This window comes from Myotis nattereri, assembly GCF_964212035.1.
Source record: "Myotis nattereri genome assembly, chromosome: 4".
Taxonomy (NCBI): domain Eukaryota; kingdom Metazoa; phylum Chordata; class Mammalia; order Chiroptera; family Vespertilionidae; genus Myotis; species Myotis nattereri.
The window spans coordinates 111,369,116-111,388,491 of NC_138079.1; the positions used below are offsets into that span (position 1 = coordinate 111,369,116).

The following is a 19,376-nucleotide window of genomic DNA, read 5'->3' on the forward strand; positions in this document are numbered from 1 at the left end:
TACCGAAAGGTTTTATTAATTGCTCTTCCCATTGTGTCAGATAAGTGTCCTGTGAGGAAAACCTTCCTCTCCTAGAATGATTGCTAACATCAGAATCCTGCCTGAGGATAGAAGAGTGTATTCAAATGTGGATGCAGGTGCTGCCTTTTAATTGTTGAATGAAAGATAGCACTCATTTAGGAGAACTGCATAAACTTCCATGTAAGGCACAATGCAATAGTTGAGCAGCAGGGTCAAGAGAGAGGAATCAGTAGGATCAGGAGGGGCAAGCAGAAGTCAGAAGTCAAGGTAAATATTCATACTTTCAGTTATCACGACAGAAGTTTTAGGCACTTATTACATATTGGAGGATTAAGGCAGAGACCCTGTTACTCAAGGAGCTCAAATTCTAGTAGAGGAAGATTATGTATATTTATGCTGTAGTAAAATCAGTGATAGAGATATGTATAGGAAATGTATGGAAGTACGAAGGAGGAAAGGAGTGGGTGTGGTTGGAAGAGGCAGGGTCCAGTGAGTCACAGTAGCAACCTTAAGGGTAAGTCAGAGTAATCAGCCAAGTGAAAGGAGCAGGGTCAGGGAGGTACCCAAGGCATAAGGGGAAGTTTGAAACCGCACCGAGACACGTAGCAGGCTCTATGCAAGCTGCTAAGTCCCCACCAGTATCAGCTTGCATGGAGTCAGGCACGAGGAAAGTTGCAGTTATGAAGAGATGAGGGGGTGGGAGGACAGAATGAAAAGCTTCCCACAACCTACTTATACCAGGGGGCTTTTCTTACTTTCATTCCATTGTCAACCATCTGTGTCTTAAACGCACAATTATGGTTCCATGAACACTTTATTTCTCTCAACACCAGAGACACCAAGTTCAAAGCACTGTCCTGGCCTCTCCTCCTGGGGGACTAGCACCAGAATCCTCTTCAGTGTCTACACATGTCCTGATTCTAAGTTAGCCTGGCTAAGTCTTAGCACTGTTTTCCAGGTTCAGAATTAGAAATGATGAGATTCATTCAAAAGAAAGAGGAATGTTTCCTGCTTGTGTTCTATGCTCCTGACCTCAAGCTGCACCTGCTCTGTCACCTGGTACCCTGCCCAGGAAATGTGCAGGGCTCACTGCCACCTGCAGAGCTGGAGGCTGCTGCCAAGCCAGATACAATGGCAAAAGGGGCACCTCAGTGGTCATTGTTGCCTATGACTGACTTATAAGTAGAAGGCCTGATAGGCAGTGAATTCAACTCTTTCCCCAACAACATAAAGCCCTGGTGCATAAAGGCAGAGATGCTGACGTGAATAGAGATGGGTTTACATCCCAGACTGCTATGTATAAGCAGCATGATCTTGGGTAAATTACAGTCTCCCCAATTATAAAATACTTCCACTTCATTAAGTCCCTGGAAACTGGAAGTATAACCATAAAGTTTCTACATAAAACTTTCTTACCTCAAGTGGCAGAGGATCATGGCTATTTTTGAACTCATGGTCAAAAACAAAAGCAACCATCACTCTTTCAGAGTTATTCCCTTGCTTAACATAATCTTCAAAATCTCTTTCTGAAGGAAAGCCTTGAACTGTAAAGAGAGAAAACTCTAATATGTGAGTTGATCCCTTAAAGGCACAATATCTGACAGTCCTTCCTATCTTTAAAATGGAAAACACTTTACATGGATGAAAGGCTATGGAAATATTATAAATTTCAAACCACTGTTGCTAAAACACTGGTATAATGAACTAATGCATATTTGGAGTGCATAAAATTTTTAGGAGTTGTAAAAGTTTTATCACAAGCTTAGAATACAATTCCTCATTATAATAACTGCACATTGAAGAAACTCTAAGGAAGAGGGTGTTTCACATTGTGTTTTGAAATTTCCACCTTAAAGGAAAATATAAACAAAATTTATCAATGCAATCTATTCTAAGTCCCATACCATTGTGATTTCTAATATATAAATAAAAAACAGTCAGAAATAGAGGAATAAAACCACTTTATAGTTTTAATATTTGAGGCAACGATTTATTTTCTTTTTTATTAAATTTATTGAGGTAACACTAGTTAACAAAATCATACAGCTTTCAGGTGTACAATTCTATAACACATCATCTGTACACTGTATTGTGTGTCCACCACCCCAAGTCTCCGTCCATCACCATTTATCCTGCCTATGCCCTCCTCCACCTTCCCAGCCCCTCCTCCCCCTGGCAATCACCACATTGTTGTCCATGAGCTCTTTCTCTTTTTTGCTCAATTCCTCCACCCCCACCATCCAGCCCCCACACTGACAGCCATCAGCTTGCTCTCTATGAGCCTGTCTCTATTTTGCTTGTTAGTTCAGTTTGTTCCTTAGATTCCACATATGAGTGAGTTCATGTGGTACTTGTCTTTCTCTGTCACTTATTTCACTTAGCATAGTGCTCTCCAGGAGCATCCATGCTATTGCAAAGAGTAAGATTTCCTTCTTTTATACAGCCGAGGAGTATTCCATGATGTAAATGTCTCGCAGCTTTTTTTATCCTCTCATCTCCTGATGGGCACTTAGGCTATTTACAGATCTTGGCTACTGTAAATAATGCTGCTTTGAACACAGGGGTACATATATTCTTTCTGATTGGTGTTTCGGGTTTCTTAGGATATATTCCCCAAAGTAGACTCGCTGGATCATAAGGCAGTTCCATATTTAATTTTTTGAGGAAACTCCATACTGTTTTCTGCAGTGGCTGCACCAGTCTGCGTTCCCACCAGCAGTGCACAAGGGTTGCCTTTTCTTCACATCCTCACCAGCACTTATTTGTTGATTTGTTGATGGTAGCCATTATGACAGGTGAGGTGATCTTTCATCATGCTTTTAAATTTGCATCTCTCGGATGATTAGTGACATTGAGTCTCTCTTCATATGTCTATTGGCCATTTGTATGTCCTCTTTGGAGAAATGTCTATTCAGGTCCTTTGCCCATTTCTTAATTAGTTTTTCTTGCTGCTCAGTTTTATAAGTTCTTTATAAATTTTGGATATTAACCCCTTATCAGATGTACCAGTGACTTGTTTTCAGCTAGTCTTCAGCAAGCTGGTTATTCAGGCTGACTGCTGTATAATTTTATCGTAATTCCAGTTTGGTCCTGGGAGGAAGTGAGTATAGCTTCCACCTACTCAATTGCCATCTTGGATCCTTATTTGCCACAATTATGTTTCAATATTTGAGCTCATCCATCAAGGAATTTAGCCTAAATCAAGTTTAACGTAATTGAAATTCTTTTAATGTGGCAACATTTGTAGTTCTAAGATATAATACTTAGGCCTTTAAATATCTGTATATAAGTTTGGGTACACTAAACATTTTCTTAGGAGTAAATATGTTTTTTCTTAAATTATCTCAGATTTGGCCAGTAGGAGCCTGTAAGCATGTTTTTGATATGAAGAGGATAACAAAGGCTTCAACAGCCCATAGATGCATGTGAAGTTCCATGCATGTTTACTACTAAGATTTGAATGGCTTGATTGAAATCTAGCAAATACCCATGATCTGATTTTCAAAAGCTTCTATACACCCATCATCACTGATAGATCCTCCCTTCCCCCAACTGGTGGGCAGAGTATGACATACCCAGCAGACCGGAAATACCTGAGTGACTAACCATGTACCTTATATGGACTATACATTGGACCACCAATCCACACCTGCCAAATACCCTAAGCCCTTGTCCTATATGGACAATACAGTAAGCCACCAATCAGTGTGCACCGAGTATACTAAGCCCCCACCCCTTCCCATTCCGCCCCTCAAAAGGCGTGCCCACCCTGCACGTGCTGCTGTCCTCCCCTTGCGAGACAGCCTGGCAGGTCCTTCTCCTCTAATAAAGCCTGTAGTCCTGGTTTGCAGCCTCTGTCTGATTTTTCAATCACCACTGTTGATGGTATAGCCTGTGAGGGCACCATCTTCACCAAAGGTACTATCTCAAGCTTCAAAAGCTCCTATTCCCTGGAACACTTCAAGTCTTTGTCACACCTGTCACGTGGTTACCAGGTATAACTGTTTCTAAAGCTCGTAAAAACTATCATAAAGTCAATTCCCTCAGCTACTTCCCTCCACTCATTTTCTGCAAACAAATCTATAAAAACAACACTCTTAACTCCAAAATACCAGCCGCATCTAGGCACACCCTTTCCTTCCATAAGGAAACTTGCTGGAACGACCTGGGTTTTCATCGTCTGAAACATCTCCATTTATGTCAATGTGGTGGTTGGGCGCTTGCTTTATATTTGCGGAAGAGCACAGTCAAACCTCAGTTTTCAGTGGTCTCCCATCTCAGACAGTTTTGTTCTTGACCAAGTTCACTCTCAGTTTTCTAACCAAACCTCGGTTTAGACCTGATAATCCTTCCAGGCTGATACCTCAGCATGACAATAAGCCTCTCTCAGGCAACAAACAAAGGAGAGAATGCTTTTTTTTCTGGTGAAATCAATCATTAGCACAATTTTAAAACATAAAGAGGCCATCAAGAGTGCTGATGTTGCAAAGGATGTGGAAGAAACACTGACCACAGGCAACTGAAGAGGTAGAAAAACTTGTTGATTTGGATAAAGGTAAAGCAGACAGCATTTCAGAGGCAGTGATATGTGAAAAAGTGAAGGTGCCACATCCTGACTTCCTGAAAGACATCCCCGGACCGAGTGTTGAATGTGACTTGTTTAGGGCCAGTAGGGGGTAGTTAGATACATTTAAGTGTCTGTTTATAAATTAAATAGTATATTCAACTATAGATAAGAAAAGTTAAAACAGGAAATCATTTGGGGGGTTGGAATGGATTGATTTAATTTACATTATTTCTAATGGGAAAAATGATTTTGTTTTAGAACAAATCTCTTCCAGAACAGCCTTCTGGAATGCATTAAGTTTCAGAACTGAGGTTCCAATGTATAGTTGTCATAAACAAAGGGACAGGAAAAAAAAGAATGAGGTCATAGACTCCAGGTCTGACTCTATTTTTGTGTTTCTAGGCCAATGTTTGGCCTTACAAGAACATGTTTTTGAAGTGCTCACTAGAAGAATAAAGCATCCCAAACTGCTTTCTATGCCTGCACTTCAAAGCTGACCTCCAGTCAGCAATATAATCATTCTGCAAGGTCAATGCAAGCAACACTGACAATAACAAGAGCTATCACCTTTACAAGAACCAGACATTCCCCAGCTTAAGATGAACTCCACATGACCCAACTTATACTCAGCTGCCCTTATAAGTCGATCATTAGTTTCAAGGAGCCCCAGGACAAATTAGGACAGGGATTTCTCTGGCTTGCAGCTAATACTGACAATTCATGTTGTGGCCTAGATTTTAGGTAACTGTGTACAATATTTTAGTACAAACCTGAGCAACTTACTGCATCTAAAACTGGGGTCAGGGATGGTGTCAAGGATAACTCAATTAGTTTTGACCAATAAAAACTGTTTACTTTGTACTAGAGGCCTGGTGCATGAAATTCGTGCACTGGGGGATGAAGGGTCCCTCAGCCTGGCCTGCGCCCTCTGGCAGTCTGGGAGAGGCTCCCACCACCGCTGCTGTGCTCACCAGCTGTGAGCCCAGCTTCTGGCTGAGCAGCACTCTCCCTGTGGGAGCACACTGATCACCAGAGGGCAGCTCCTGCATTGAGCATCTGCCCCCTGGTGGTCAGTGCACGTCATAGCGACTGGTCCATTTGCCTATTAGCCTTCTATTATATAGGATAACATGGTTCTTAAGGTACACAATGTGATGTTTTACTATACATGTACAGTATGAGATGATTTCCAAAATCAAGTTAACACATCTAAAACCTGTTTACCATTTTTTTTCCAATGAAAATCCTCTCCAAGATCTACTCTCTTAAAAAATTTCACATATACTACACAGTATTATTAACTACAGTTAACATGTTGTACATCATATCCTGAGAACCTATTCAACTTATAACTGAAAGTTTGTACACTTTGCCAGCATCTCCCTAATTTCCCCAGTCCTTAGCAACTACAATTCAATTCTATGCTTCTGTGAGTTCAACATTTTAAGATTCACGTATAAGTGAGATCGTAAGTATTTGTCTTTCTGTGTCTGGCTTAATTTACTTAGCATAATGTCCTCTGGGCATATACACATTGTCACAAATGGCAGGATTTCCTTCATTTTATGGCCAAATAATCACATTTTCTTTATGCATTCATCTTTTAAGATACTTTGGTTGTTTCCCTATCTTGGCTAATTCTGAATAATGCTGCAACAAATACGGGAGTGCAGATATGTCTTCAAGAACTGATTTCATTTTCTTTGAATACATAACCAGAGATAGGATTGCTTAGTCATATGGTAGGTAGGTCTATTGTTAATTTTTTTTTGGAATTTCCATATTGTTTTCTATAATGCCTGTACTAACAGTGTTCAAGAGTCCCTTCTCTCCACACCCTTGTCAACACTTCTTGTTTTTTTATAATAGCCATTCTTAGAGGTGTGAGATGATAGCTTATTGTGGTTTTGATTTTCATTCCCCTTGATAATTAATTATGGTGAGCATCTTTTCATATACCTGTTGGCCATTTGTATGTCTTCTTTGGAGAAATGTATATTCTGGTTATTTGCCTAATTTTTCATCAGGTTGTTTGTGTTTTGCTACTTAGTTGTAAGAGTTCCTTATATATGCTGAACACTAACCCCTTATCAAATATAAGGTTACAAATACTATGTTCTTCCATTTCATAGGTTGCCTTTAATTCTGTTGATTATTGCCTTTGCTGTACAGAAACTCTGTAATTTAATGTATTCCAACCTGCTTATTTTTGCTTTTGTTGCCCGTATCACATATCCAATGACATTTCTGGTGTCATATCCAAAAATTATTGCCATGGAGTTTTTTTCTGTGCTGTCTTCTAGAAGTTATATGTTGTCAGATATCACATTTAAGTCTTGAATCTATTTTGAGTTAACTTTTGTGTGTAATATAAGGTCCAATTTCATTCTTTTGCATATGGACATCCAATTTTCCCCATTGTGTATTCTTTGCACTCCTGTTAAGATTCAGTTGACCATGTACACTTTGTGTTCTCCTTTCTTTTCCATTGATCTATGTGTCTGTTTTCATAACAGTACCAAGCTACTCCCATTACTAGAGCTTTGTAGTATAGTGAGAAGTGTCATGCCTCCAGCTTTGTTTTTTCTGCTCAAGATTGCATTGTTTATTCAAGGTCTTTGTAGTTCCATATGAATTGTAGAATTTTTTTTTACTTTAATAAAAAATGTTACTGGGATTGAGAAGTAGTTTGGTAGTCACAAAATAGTCATGGGGATGTAAAGTACAGCCTAGAAAATACAATCAATAACCTATATATATAAAAGCCTAATATGCTAATTATCCCTCCGACTATTCAGCTGTTGGACCAGTCGCTATGATGTGTACTGACCACCAGGGAGTAAACACTCTGACTGGTAAGTTAGCTTGCTCCTGGGGTCTGGCCGATGGGGACTAGGTGAGGTGAGCCAAACATGCTTTGGAACCCTCCCATAGTCCCTCCCCAGCCATGACTGTGCACTGGTGGGGTCTCTTGGCCTGGCCTGCACCCTCTTGCAATTCAGGACCCCTCGGGGAATGTTGGAGAGCCGGTTTGGGCCCGATCCCTGCAGGCCAGGCCTCTAGTATTGTAATAACTATGTATGACACCAGTTGAGGATTGGAAATATCAGGGAAAATACTTTGTAAAGTGTATGATTGTCTAATCACTAAGCTGTACACCTGAAACTAATCTATACTAATAGAAGGGTAATATGCTAATTAGACCAGACATCCTTCCAGACAAAGCCATAGTGGCTGCGAGGGCTGAGGGCCGGCGGAGCGGGAGAGGCAGTGGCACAGGAGAGGTGGCGGTGCAAGAGAGGCAGTGCCATGGTCCCTTTCACAGAGGCAATGAGGGAAAGGCCTCAGCGCAGGCCAGTCCAGCGCCGTGGCCCCTTCCACAGAGGCAGTGGGAGAGGGGGCTGCATGGTCCCGGTCCCAGTGCTGCCCCTTCTACAAAGGCAACCACAGAGGCAGCGGAGCGGGCCTGGTCCCAGTGCCATGGGTCCACAGAGACTGGATGGGGTGCAACCTGCTGTGCCTCAACCTCCCACAACCCCTCCCTCAGCCAGCCTGGCCCCAGAGTACCCCCCACCCACCAGTGGGAAGGGGGCAGGACCAGCGCTAAAAAGTGAGGGCTGAGGGCTGGCAGCCACAGTGGTGGTTGCGAGGGCTGAGGGCCAGCAGCTGCAGTGGCAAGCAACAGCACCTTCCCCTGATCGGTCCAGTCGCCTCCCACAAAGGGAATGGGCCTAAGCCATCAGTAGGACATACCCTAAGGGCTCCCAGACTATGAGAGGGAGCAGGCCGGGCTGAGGGACGCCCTCCCCCGTGCATAAATTTTCATGCACCAGACCTCTAGTATAAAATAATATTATTTAATGTAAGAAAATAAAAATAATGGAAATATCAAAGGAGGAGGAGGAGAAGGAGGAGGGTGTCATTTGGATTTTGAGAGGGATTGCATTGAATCTGTAGATCATCTTGGGTATTTGGACATTTTTAAATTATTGGATTCATTATAAAGTGTCTTGCAGAATGTCTTTTTGCATTGAGAGAGAAGGGGATCTATTAGCTTCATTAACTTGGATTTCCAATTATCTCCCCTAGTTAAGAAATTAATGGTCTCAGCACTCAATTCGCTGCCACCTCTCCTGCCCCCACCCCCTCCTAAGCCTGTCCCCAGATTCCACTCGTCCGCACCTTCTCCCTCTCTTAAGCACAGAAGGGGTAGTAATAGCCCTACTTTATACATCTTTTACGGAGCTTTAGGAAATCATGCAAATTAAAATAACACACACTTGAGAAGTTCGGAAGATGGCGGCGATATAGGCAGACACGTCCCAGGTCTTGTCCCGGAGCAGATAGAGTAAGCAGCTGAAACTAATAACACCCACTCCGAATTGGTGAAATTACTCAGCTGGTGAGACGGTTTGTAGCCGGGAAGGGCAGAGCACCCCTGGAAAGTGCCTGGTACATTGTGCCTTGTTGTGTTGTATTATGTGACCTTAAATCAATGCAGCAGATCCAAGCAACAGCAGCCTCCTGAGCACCACACCCTCTGAGGAACATCAGCTGTACATGAGGCCTCCTCCGACCAGCCAGAAGAGCCACCAAAGCTGTGAATAGCACCCACCAGAGGAGCTGCTGCCAACTGAGGAGCAGCTGCTACCACAACCATCCGAGGAGCAACCACAGCCCAAGGAGCCACGGCCACCCAGGGAGCAGCCACTGAATGACTCAACATCTATATATGTCAGTGAGATCAAACATGGGTAGACAAAGAAACCCCCAAACAAAAGAAAAGGAGGACTCACCAGAACAGCAGCTAAGTGATACAGAGGCATGCAACATGACAGAAAAAGAATTCAGAATAAGGGTCCTAGAGTGCATAAACCGGATGGAGGAAAAAAATCAACAACATATACAAGAAGCAAGAAGAAACAGATGAAAAAATCAACAACTTAAGTAAGACCCAAGAAGAAATGAAGAGCGATATAGCTGCAATAAAAACCACCATTGAAAGTATCAACAGTAGATTAGGAGAAGCGGAGGACCGAATTAGTGAATTAGAAGACAAGGAAGCAAAACACACCAAAACTGTACTGTAATTGGAGAAAAAAATTAAAAGACAGGAGGAGAGCCTAAGGGAGCTTTGGGACAACATGAAATGAAACAACATAAGAATAATAGGGGTTCCAGAAAAACAGAAAGAGGAACAAGGGTTAGAAAACCTATTTGAAGAAATAATATCAGAAAACTACCCTGGGGTGGGGAAGAAAAAAGTCACACAAGCACACAGAGTCCCAAACAAGGTGAACCCGAAAAGACCCACACCAAGACACATCATAATTACCATGGCAAATGTTCAGGACAAAGAGAGAATCTTACAGGCTGCAAGAGAGAGACGGAAAGTTACATACAAGGGATCTCCCATTAGATTATCAAATGATTTCTCAACAGAAACACATCAGGCCAGAAAAGAATGGACGGAAATTTTCAAAGTGATGCAAAGCAAAGGACTGAATACAAGAATACTGCATCCAGCCAGGCTATCATTCAAAATTTAAGGGGAAATAAGAAGCTTCCCAGACAAAAAAAGGCTAAGGGAGTTTATCACCACCAAGCCAGCAATGCAAGAAATGCTAAAGGGACTGGTGTAAAAAGAAGAAGTAAAAATCTCAGAAAGAAAACAGCCAAACACACACACACAAATGGCTACAAACAAGTACCTTTCACTAATAACTTTAAACGTAAATGAACTAAATGCTCCAAACAAAAGACATCGAGTGGCTGAATGGATAAAAAAACATGACCCATACATTTGCTGTCTACAAGAGACCCACCTCATTAGAAGGGACTCACACAGACTGAAAGTGAAGGGATGGAAAAATATCTTTCAGGCAAATGGAAAGAAAAAGAAAGCTGGGGTAGCAATACTTATATCGGACAAAATAGACCTCAAGGTGAAGGCCATAACAAGAGATAAGGAAGGCCACTTCATAATACAAAAGGGATCAATACAACAAGAAGATATAACCCTGTTAAACATATATGCACCCAATGCAGGAGCACCCAAATACATAAAAAAACTCCCGGAAGATATCAAAAAAGAGATCGAAAACAATACAATCATAGTAGGGGACTTTAATACACCACTGACATCACTGGATAAATCCTCTAGACAAACAATCAGCAAAGACACAGCAATTCTAAATGACTCACTAGATCAGATGGACTTAATTGACATCTTCAGAACGCTTTACCACAAAGCCACGGAAAATACATTCTGCTCAAGTGCTCATAACACACATTCAAAAATAGACCACATATTGGGTCACAAGCAAAGCCTCCCCAAATTCAAGAAGATTGAAATCATACCAAGCATAATCTCAGACCACGATAGCATAATATTAGAAAAAAACTACAAGAGAGAACCAAGATGGCGGCATAGGTAAACACCAGAGATTGCTGCCTCGCGCAACCACTTCTAAAATACAACTAAAAGATGGAACGGACATCACCAAGAACCACAGGAAGACTGACTGAGGGGAAATTCTTCAACTAGAAGGAAAGAAAACAGCATACGAGACTCAGAGGAGGCGCAGTGCGGAAAATACAAAGGTGTGGAGGTGCACGCGGAGCGGGCTGGCAGCTGAGGGCGCGGTTGTCTGTTTCAATCGGGAGGGAGTCTCAGGATCTGAGCGCCAGTTCTGGGTGAGTCTCTAGAGAACCAGATGCAAACGGGAGAAGTGGGACTGTCTAGCATTGGTCACAACGCGAGGGCAGCTTTCTCTCCGAGGTTTGCAGCGGTTGCTGGGACTCTGAGATTCAGAGCCTCTGGGGACGGGACTGAGAGCAGCCATAACTGCTCCCTCCGCCCGCCCTGTTTGATCCCTTGTGACTCGCCCCGCCCAAGCCCTGTGCAGAGCCATTTGCCGAATAGCCTCAGGCAAAGGCTAGATTAGCACCTCCCTAGAGGACAGAAGTTTTCCCACTGCAGACACAGCTGATTCTCACAGCCAGTTGGCCTGGAGATCAAATCCCCCTAGTATTAACTACAACAATCAAGGCTTAACTACAACAAGACTGCGCACAAAGACCACTAGGGGGTGCACCAAGAAAGCATAAAAAATGCGGAGACAAAGAAACAGGACAAAACTGTCAATGGAGGATATTGAGTTCAGAACCACACTTTTAAGGTCTCTCAAGAACTGTCTAGAAGCCGCTGATAAAGTTACTGAGATCCTCAAGAAATCTAATGAGACCCTCGATATTATGATAAAGAACCAACTAGAAATTAAGCGTACGCAGACTGAAATAACGAATATTATACAGACTCCCAACAGCAGACCAGAGGATCGCAAGAATCAAGTCAAAGATTTGAAATGTGAAGAAGCAAAAAACACCCAACCAGAAAAGCAAAATAAAAAAAGAATCCGAAAATACGAAGATAGTGTAAGGAGCCTCTGGGACAGCTTCAAGCGTACCAACATCAGAATTATAGGGGTGCCAGAAGATGAGAAAGACCAAGATATTGAAAACCTATTTGAAGAAATAATGACAGAAAACTTCCCCTGCCTGGCAAAACTTCCCCTGCCTGGCGAAAGAAATAGACTTACAAGTCCAGGAAGCGCAGAGAACCCCAAACAAAAGGAATCCAAAGAGGACCACACCAAGACACATCATAATTAAAATGCCAAGAGCAAAAGACAAAGAGAGAATCTTAAAAGCCGCAAGAGAAAGAAACTCAGTTACCTAAAAGGGAGTACCCATACGACTGTCAGCTGATTTCTCAACAGAAACTTTGCAGGCCAGAAGGGAGTGGCAAGAAATATTCAAAGTGATGAATGCCAAGAATCTACAACCAAGATTACTTTATCTAGCAAAGCAATCATTTAGAATTGAAGGTCAGATAAAGAGCTTCACAGATAAGGAAAAGCTAAAGGAGTTCATCACCACCAAACCAGTATTATATGAAATGCTGAAAGGTATCCTTTAAGAAGAGGAAGAAGAAAAAGGTAAAGATACTAATTATGAACAACAAATATGCATCTATCGACAAATGAATCTAAGAATCAAGTGAATAAATAATCTGATGAACAGAATGAACTGGTGATTATAATAGAATCAGGGACATAGAAACGGAATGGACTCACTATTCTTGGTGGGGAAAGTGGTGTTGTAGATGTGGGAAGAGACTGGACAAAAATTGTGCACCTAGGGATGAGGACAGAGGGGGGTAAGGGCAGAGGGTGGAGTGGGAACTGGGTGGAGGGGAGCTATGGGGGGAAAAAAGAGGAACAAATGTAATAATCTGAACAATAAAGATTTACTGAAATTAAATAAATAAATAAATAAATAAATAAATAAATATAAATATAAATTAAAATAAATAAATAAAAAAGAAAGGGAATGGACTGACAATTCTTGGGGAAAAGGGTGTGGGAGATGCGGTTAGAGACTGGACAAAAATCATGCACCTATGGATGAGGACAGTGGGTGGGGAGTGAGGATGGAGGGTGGGGTGGGAACTGGGAGGAGGGGAGTTATGAGGGGGGAAAAGCAGAACAAATGTAATAATCTGAACAATAAAGATTTAATTTTTTAAAAAAAGAAACTACAATAAAAACAACCCAAAATAAGCAAACACTTTGAAGCTGAATAGCATGTTATTAAATATTGATTGGGTTACCAATGAGATCAAAGAAGAAATTACAAACATCCTGGAAACTAATTACAATGAAAACACAACAATCCAAAACCTATGGGATGCAATGAAAGCATTCCTGAGAGGGAAGTTTATAATTCTACAGGCCTATCACAAAAAACAAGAAAAAATGGTAGTAAATCATCTAACTCTACAACTCAAAGAATTAGAAAGAGAGCAACAAGAAAAGCCAAGATTGAGCCAAAGGAAGGAGATAATAAAGATTAGAGCAGAAATAAATGACATAGATACCAAAAAAACAATACAGAAAATCAATGAAACCAAGAGCTTGTTCTTTGAAAGGATAAACAAGATTGACAAACCTCTAGCCAGGCTCACCAAGAAGCAAAGAGAGAGGACCGAAATAAACAAAATCAGAAACGATAGAGGCAAAATAACAACAGACCCCACAGAAATAAAAATGATTATTAAAAAATACTATGGACGGGTCTACTCCAACAAACTAGACAACCTGGAGGAAATGGACAAATTCCTAGAAAATACAACATTCCAACACTCAATCAGGAAGAATCTAAAAATCTCAACAGGTGAATAACTGTGGAAGAAATTGAAGCAGTCATCAAAAAGCTTCCGGCAAACAAAAGTCCAGGACCAGACGGCTTCACAGGGGAGTTTTACCAAACATTCAAGGAAGAACTAAAACCTATCCTCCTCAGACTACTACAAAAAATTCAAGAGGAAGGAACACTTCCAAGCTCATTCTATGAAGCCAGCATCACCCTAATACCAAAACCAGTTAAAGACAACACAATGAAAGAGAATTACAGGCCAATATCCCTCATGAACATACATGCCAAAATCCTCAACAAAATCTTAGCAAATCGGATCCAGCATTACATCAGAAAGATCATACACTATGACCAAGTAGGATTTATCCCAGGGATGCAAGGATGGTACAATATCCGCAAATCAATAAACGTGATACATCACATAAACAAATTGAAAGAAAAAAACCACATGGTCATATCAATTGGTGCAGAAAAAGCATTTGACAAAATTCAACACCCATTTTTGATAAAAACTCAGCAAGGTGGGAGTAGAAGGATCATACCTCAACATAATAAAAGCCATATATGACAGGCCCACAGCCAACATCATACTCAATGGACAAAAACTAACACCATTTCCCCTAAGAACAGGAACAAGACAAGGATGCCCACTCTCACCACTCCTGTTCAACATAGTACTGGAAGTGTTAGCCATTGCAATTAGACAAGAAGAAGAAATAAAAGGCATCCAAATTGGAAAAGAGGAAGTAAAACTGTCCTTATTTGCAGACAATATGATATACATACAAAACCCCAGAGACTCCATCATAAAACTACTAGACTTAATACATGAATTTGGCAATGTAGCAGGATACAAAATTAACCCCAAGAAATCTGAGGCATTTCTATACACCAATAGTGAACTTTCAGAAAGAGAGACTAAAAAAACAATCCCATTCACCATCGCACCAAAAAAATTAAGCTACCTAGGAATAAACTTAACTAAAGAGGTAAAAGACCTCTACTCAGAAAACTACAGGACATTGAAAAAAGAGACAGAGGAAGACATAAACAGATGGAAGAACATACCGTGTTCATGGATTGGTAGACTCAACATCATTATAATGTCCATACTACCCAAAGCAATCTATAAATTCAACGCACTTCCCATTAAAATACCAATGGCATACTTCACAGATCTAGAATGAACTCTCCAAAAATTCATCTGGAATAAAAAAAGACCCCGAATAGCTGCAGCAATCCTGAGAAAGAACAAAGTAGGTGGGATCTCAATACCAGATATCAAGCTGTATTACAAAGCCACTGTTCTCAAAACAGCCTGGTACTGGCACAAGAACAGACATATAGATCAACGGAATAAAATAGAGAGCCCAGAAATCGGCCCGAACCAATATGCTCAATTAATATTTGACACAGGAGGCAAGAACACGCAATGGAGTCAAGATAGTCTCTTTAATAAATGGTGTTGGGAAAATTGGACAGATACATGCAAGAAAATGAAACTAGACCTCCAACTTATACCACACACAAAAATAAACTCAAAATGGATAAAGGACTTAAATGTATGATGAGAAACCATAAAAATTCTAGAAGAATCCAAAGGCAACAAAATCTCAGACATATCCCGAATCAATTTCTTCACTGAAACAGCTCCTAGGGCACTTGAAACGAAAGAGAAAATGAATGAATGGGACTACATCAAAATAAAAAGCTTCAGCACAGCAAAAGAAACCATCAACAAAACAACAAGAAAACCCACTGCGTGGGAAAACATATTTGCCAATGTCATATCTGATAAGGGCCTAATCTCTAAAATTTATAGGGAACTCATACAACTTAACAAAAGGAAGATAAACAATCCAATCAAAAAATGCGCAAAGGATCTAAATAGACACCTTTCAAAAGATGACATTCAGAAAGCCAAGAGACATATGAAAACATGCTCAAAGTCACTAATCATCCGAGAGATGCAAATCAAAACAACAATGAGGCACCATCTCACACCTGTCAGAATGGCTATCATCAACAAATCAACAAATGACAAGTGCTGGAGAGGATGTGGAGAAAAAAGGAACACTCGTGCACTGCTGGTGGGAATGCAGACTGGTGTAGCCACTATGGAAGACAATATGGAGTTTCCTCAGAAAACTAAAAATGGAACTCCTATTTGACCCTGTGATCCCACTCCTAGGAATATATCCCAAGAAACCAGAAACACCAATCAGAAAGGATATATGCACCCATATGTTCATAGCAGCATAATTTACCATCGCTAAGATCTGGAAACAGCCTAAGTGCCCATCAGTAGATGAATGGATTAGAAAACTGTGGTACATCTATGCGATGGAATACTATGCTGCTGTAAAAAAGAAGGAACTCTTACCATTTGCAATGGCATGGATGGAACTGGAGAGCATTATGCTAAGTGAAATAAGCCAGTCAATGAAGGAGAAATACCACAGGATCTCACTCACTCATGGATAATAGAGACCATGATAAACTTATGAACAAAAATAGATACAGAGGCAGAGCTGCCTCAAACAGACTGTCAAACTACAGCGGGAAGGTCGGGAAGGGTAGAGGGGCAGAAGCGGGGGTAAGAGATCCACTGAAGGACTTGTATGCATGCACATAAGCATAACCAATGGACATAAGACACTGGGGGGTAAGGGAGGCCAGCGGATTGTCAAGGGTGGGGGAAAAAAGGAGACATATGTAATACCCTTTGTAATACTTTAAGCAATAAAAAAACAAACAAAAAAAACCTCCAGACTTCCAGCTGACCCTCGGCAGGCCACACCCTAGGAGCAATGACCACACCCTAGGAAAAGAGGTATCCCTCAGGAGTAAATAGAAAACTGAATAGAGCAGTCCTTACTGGAACTTAAACCAGTCTTCACTGGAATCAAACTGACAGCCATCCAGAAGAAAACTTAAACCCTCAACTTTTCACCCACAATTTCTGTCATTAAAATATAAGATATGTAGGGAGGTAAGAGGGGTGAGGGAATGGGAGACATCTGCAATACTGTCAACAATAAAATATAAAAGGTTCAGAAATAAAGTAAAATATATACATATAGAATATGTTATAAAACAGAACTCAATGACTTAAGAGAAAAAAATGTATACAAGTAATCCAGATATCAGAACTTTTTGGTAGGGATTCTAAAGTTACTATGGTTAATATAGTTAATAAATTTAAAAATAAAACATTTTTTTAGAGAGAAATGAAAAATTTCAGAATTGAGAAATATTTTTAAAGCAATTCAAGAGAAAGACCCCATGACCTAATAATTTCAAAATATATAAGCAAAAAGGAAATTTTAATATTATTTTAATATGTATAACCTTTTAAGTATTGATGACACCTAGTTGAAAATGTCATACCATCCTCAACAACTAATAGAATAAGTAGGTAAAAAATAGTAAGAACATAGACGAGATTTGGAAAACATGAGGTTAACCAACTTGGCCTAGGTGACATTCATAGGACACCACAAGCAAATGCTACAGAATACAATCTTACATATGCACATGGAACATTTATCAAAATACTCTATAAACCAGTAATAAACAATTCTCAAAATTTCACACTGACATTATAAAGTGTATGCTCTTATTCAAGGAAATTAAAATAGAAAACAACAGAAAGATAACAATAAATTCCCAGATGTTTGGAAGGTAAGTAATATACTTATAAAAATCCCATGTATCCATGAAGAAATCAGAATGGAAATTACAGAATATTTTGGGTAACCCAGAGTAGCCTGTAAGAGACTAATTTATTAGAATATTTGTGGTGTATACTTCAAAAATTATTGAGATTTTGCATTCTTCAGCTTCAATGGTGCTTTTTTATAATAAAAAATGTTTTGAGATGTCACCTACTCTAAAGGACTCTCAAATCCATTGAGAAACAAAAAAGATTGAAAAAAATACACTGCTGAATAAATATATGTGTATAAAAAGAGGGGGCACTGGAGAGATACCCACCAAACTTCTAATGATTTTTATTTCTGGGAGGAAGAGTAGAGAAACTGAGTTAAGAATGTGAGGGTAAGTGAAGAATTGGGAACTTTTATAATAATTCTAAATAGCCTAAGTCTTCTATACAGCATTCCTCAGTGAGTCGGGCAATGTTTTTATCTAAGCAATCCTATATAATAAAGAGGCGATATGCAAATTGACCATCACACCCTCGCACAACATGGCCGACCCCATGTGGTCAAAAGATGGCCACCAGAAGATTGCCAGCAGGGGAGGGCAGTTGTGGGCAACCAGGCCTGCAGGGGAGGGCAGTTAGGGGTGACCAGGCCTGCAGGGGAGGGCAGTTAGGGGTGACCAGGCTGGCAGGGGAGGGCAGTTGTGGGCACCCAGGCCTGCAGGGGAGGGCAGTTAGGGGTGACCAGGCTGGCAGGGGAGGGCAGTTGTGGGTGACCAGGCCGGCAGGGGAGGGCAGTTGTGGGCAACCAGGCCTGCAGGGGAGGGCAGTTAGGGGTGACCAGCCTGGCAGGGGAGGGCAGTTAGGGGTGACCAGGCTGGCAGGGGAAGGAGGACAGTTGGGGGGGACCGGGCCTGAAGGGGATGGCAATTAGGGGTGACCGGACCAGCAGGGGAGGGCCATTGGGGGCGACGAGGCTGGCAGGGGAGGGCAGTTGGGGGCAATCGGGCTGGCAGGGGAGCAGTTAGGTGTCGATCGGGCTAGCAGGGGAGTGGTTAGAGGGTGATCAGGCTGGCAGGCAGAAGTGGTTAGGGGCAATCAGGCAGGCAGGCAGGCGAGCGGTTGGGAGCCAGCAGTCCCGGATTGTGAGATCCCTGTGGGATCAGGCCTAAACCAGCAGTCAGGCATCCCCCGAGGGGTCCCATTTGGTGAGGGTGCAGGCGGGGCTGAGGGATACCGCCCCCCCCCCCGCAGTGCATGAATTTCATGCACCGGGCCTCTAGTGTTTGAAATAACTAACGACTTTGTATGCATCCAGAATGAAGATGCATGCCTATGCTGTCCCTTTGAATACCTTTGACACACCATCATAGACCCCTGGAGTTATACTTACCAAGGTTTAAACAACAGAATGAGAAACAAGGAATACTGAGTATCACAGAATTGGATGATAATCTAGAATAAAATAAATTGATCATCTAGTTTTTAAATACCACTACTGGCTTTGAGATCTAGGAAAATATATTTTTATGTGAATTAACTCTCAAGTTTAACCAGCCATGTTATTATATAATTAGGAGATTACCACCTGGTTATGATGATATCCTACAATGTTTTACTTGGAAGATTATGCCCAGTGAAAAGGTTGCAAGTGTGTCTTCACTGAAACAATAATGCTTTTTTTCCCCCAGAAAACCTTAATTTCTAACCTTTAAAATTGTAGTGTAAATCTCTTTTCACAGTTTCAACGATATCCTTCACCACAACACTTTTGGAAGGCACAAAAGCCAATTCCCACACACCAGAAGAAGGGACTTTTCTGAGGAACATAGGCAACTCATCAACAGGCTGCGGAGAGTAACTGAAGGGCCCAGTCTGCTCTCTGTACGAAAACCTGCGTGTTAA

At 41.2% G+C, this 19,376-nt stretch overlaps 1 protein-coding gene across 1 annotated transcript in view; it reads right to left on the minus strand.

Annotated features, from left to right (window-relative positions):
* The window catches only part of LOC308518602 (phospholipid-transporting ATPase ABCA3-like), a gene marked incomplete at both ends in the record, with an annotated part of 259,837 nt that overhangs the window by 239,932 nt on the left and 529 nt on the right, over positions 1-19,376 (minus strand). The window contains 2 exons of the mRNA XM_081090313.1: positions 1,438-1,565; positions 19,181-19,365. Coding sequence (XP_080946439.1) covers positions 1,438-1,565; positions 19,181-19,365 — 313 coding nt within the window. The remainder of the gene's footprint in view (positions 1-1,437; positions 1,566-19,180; positions 19,366-19,376) is intronic.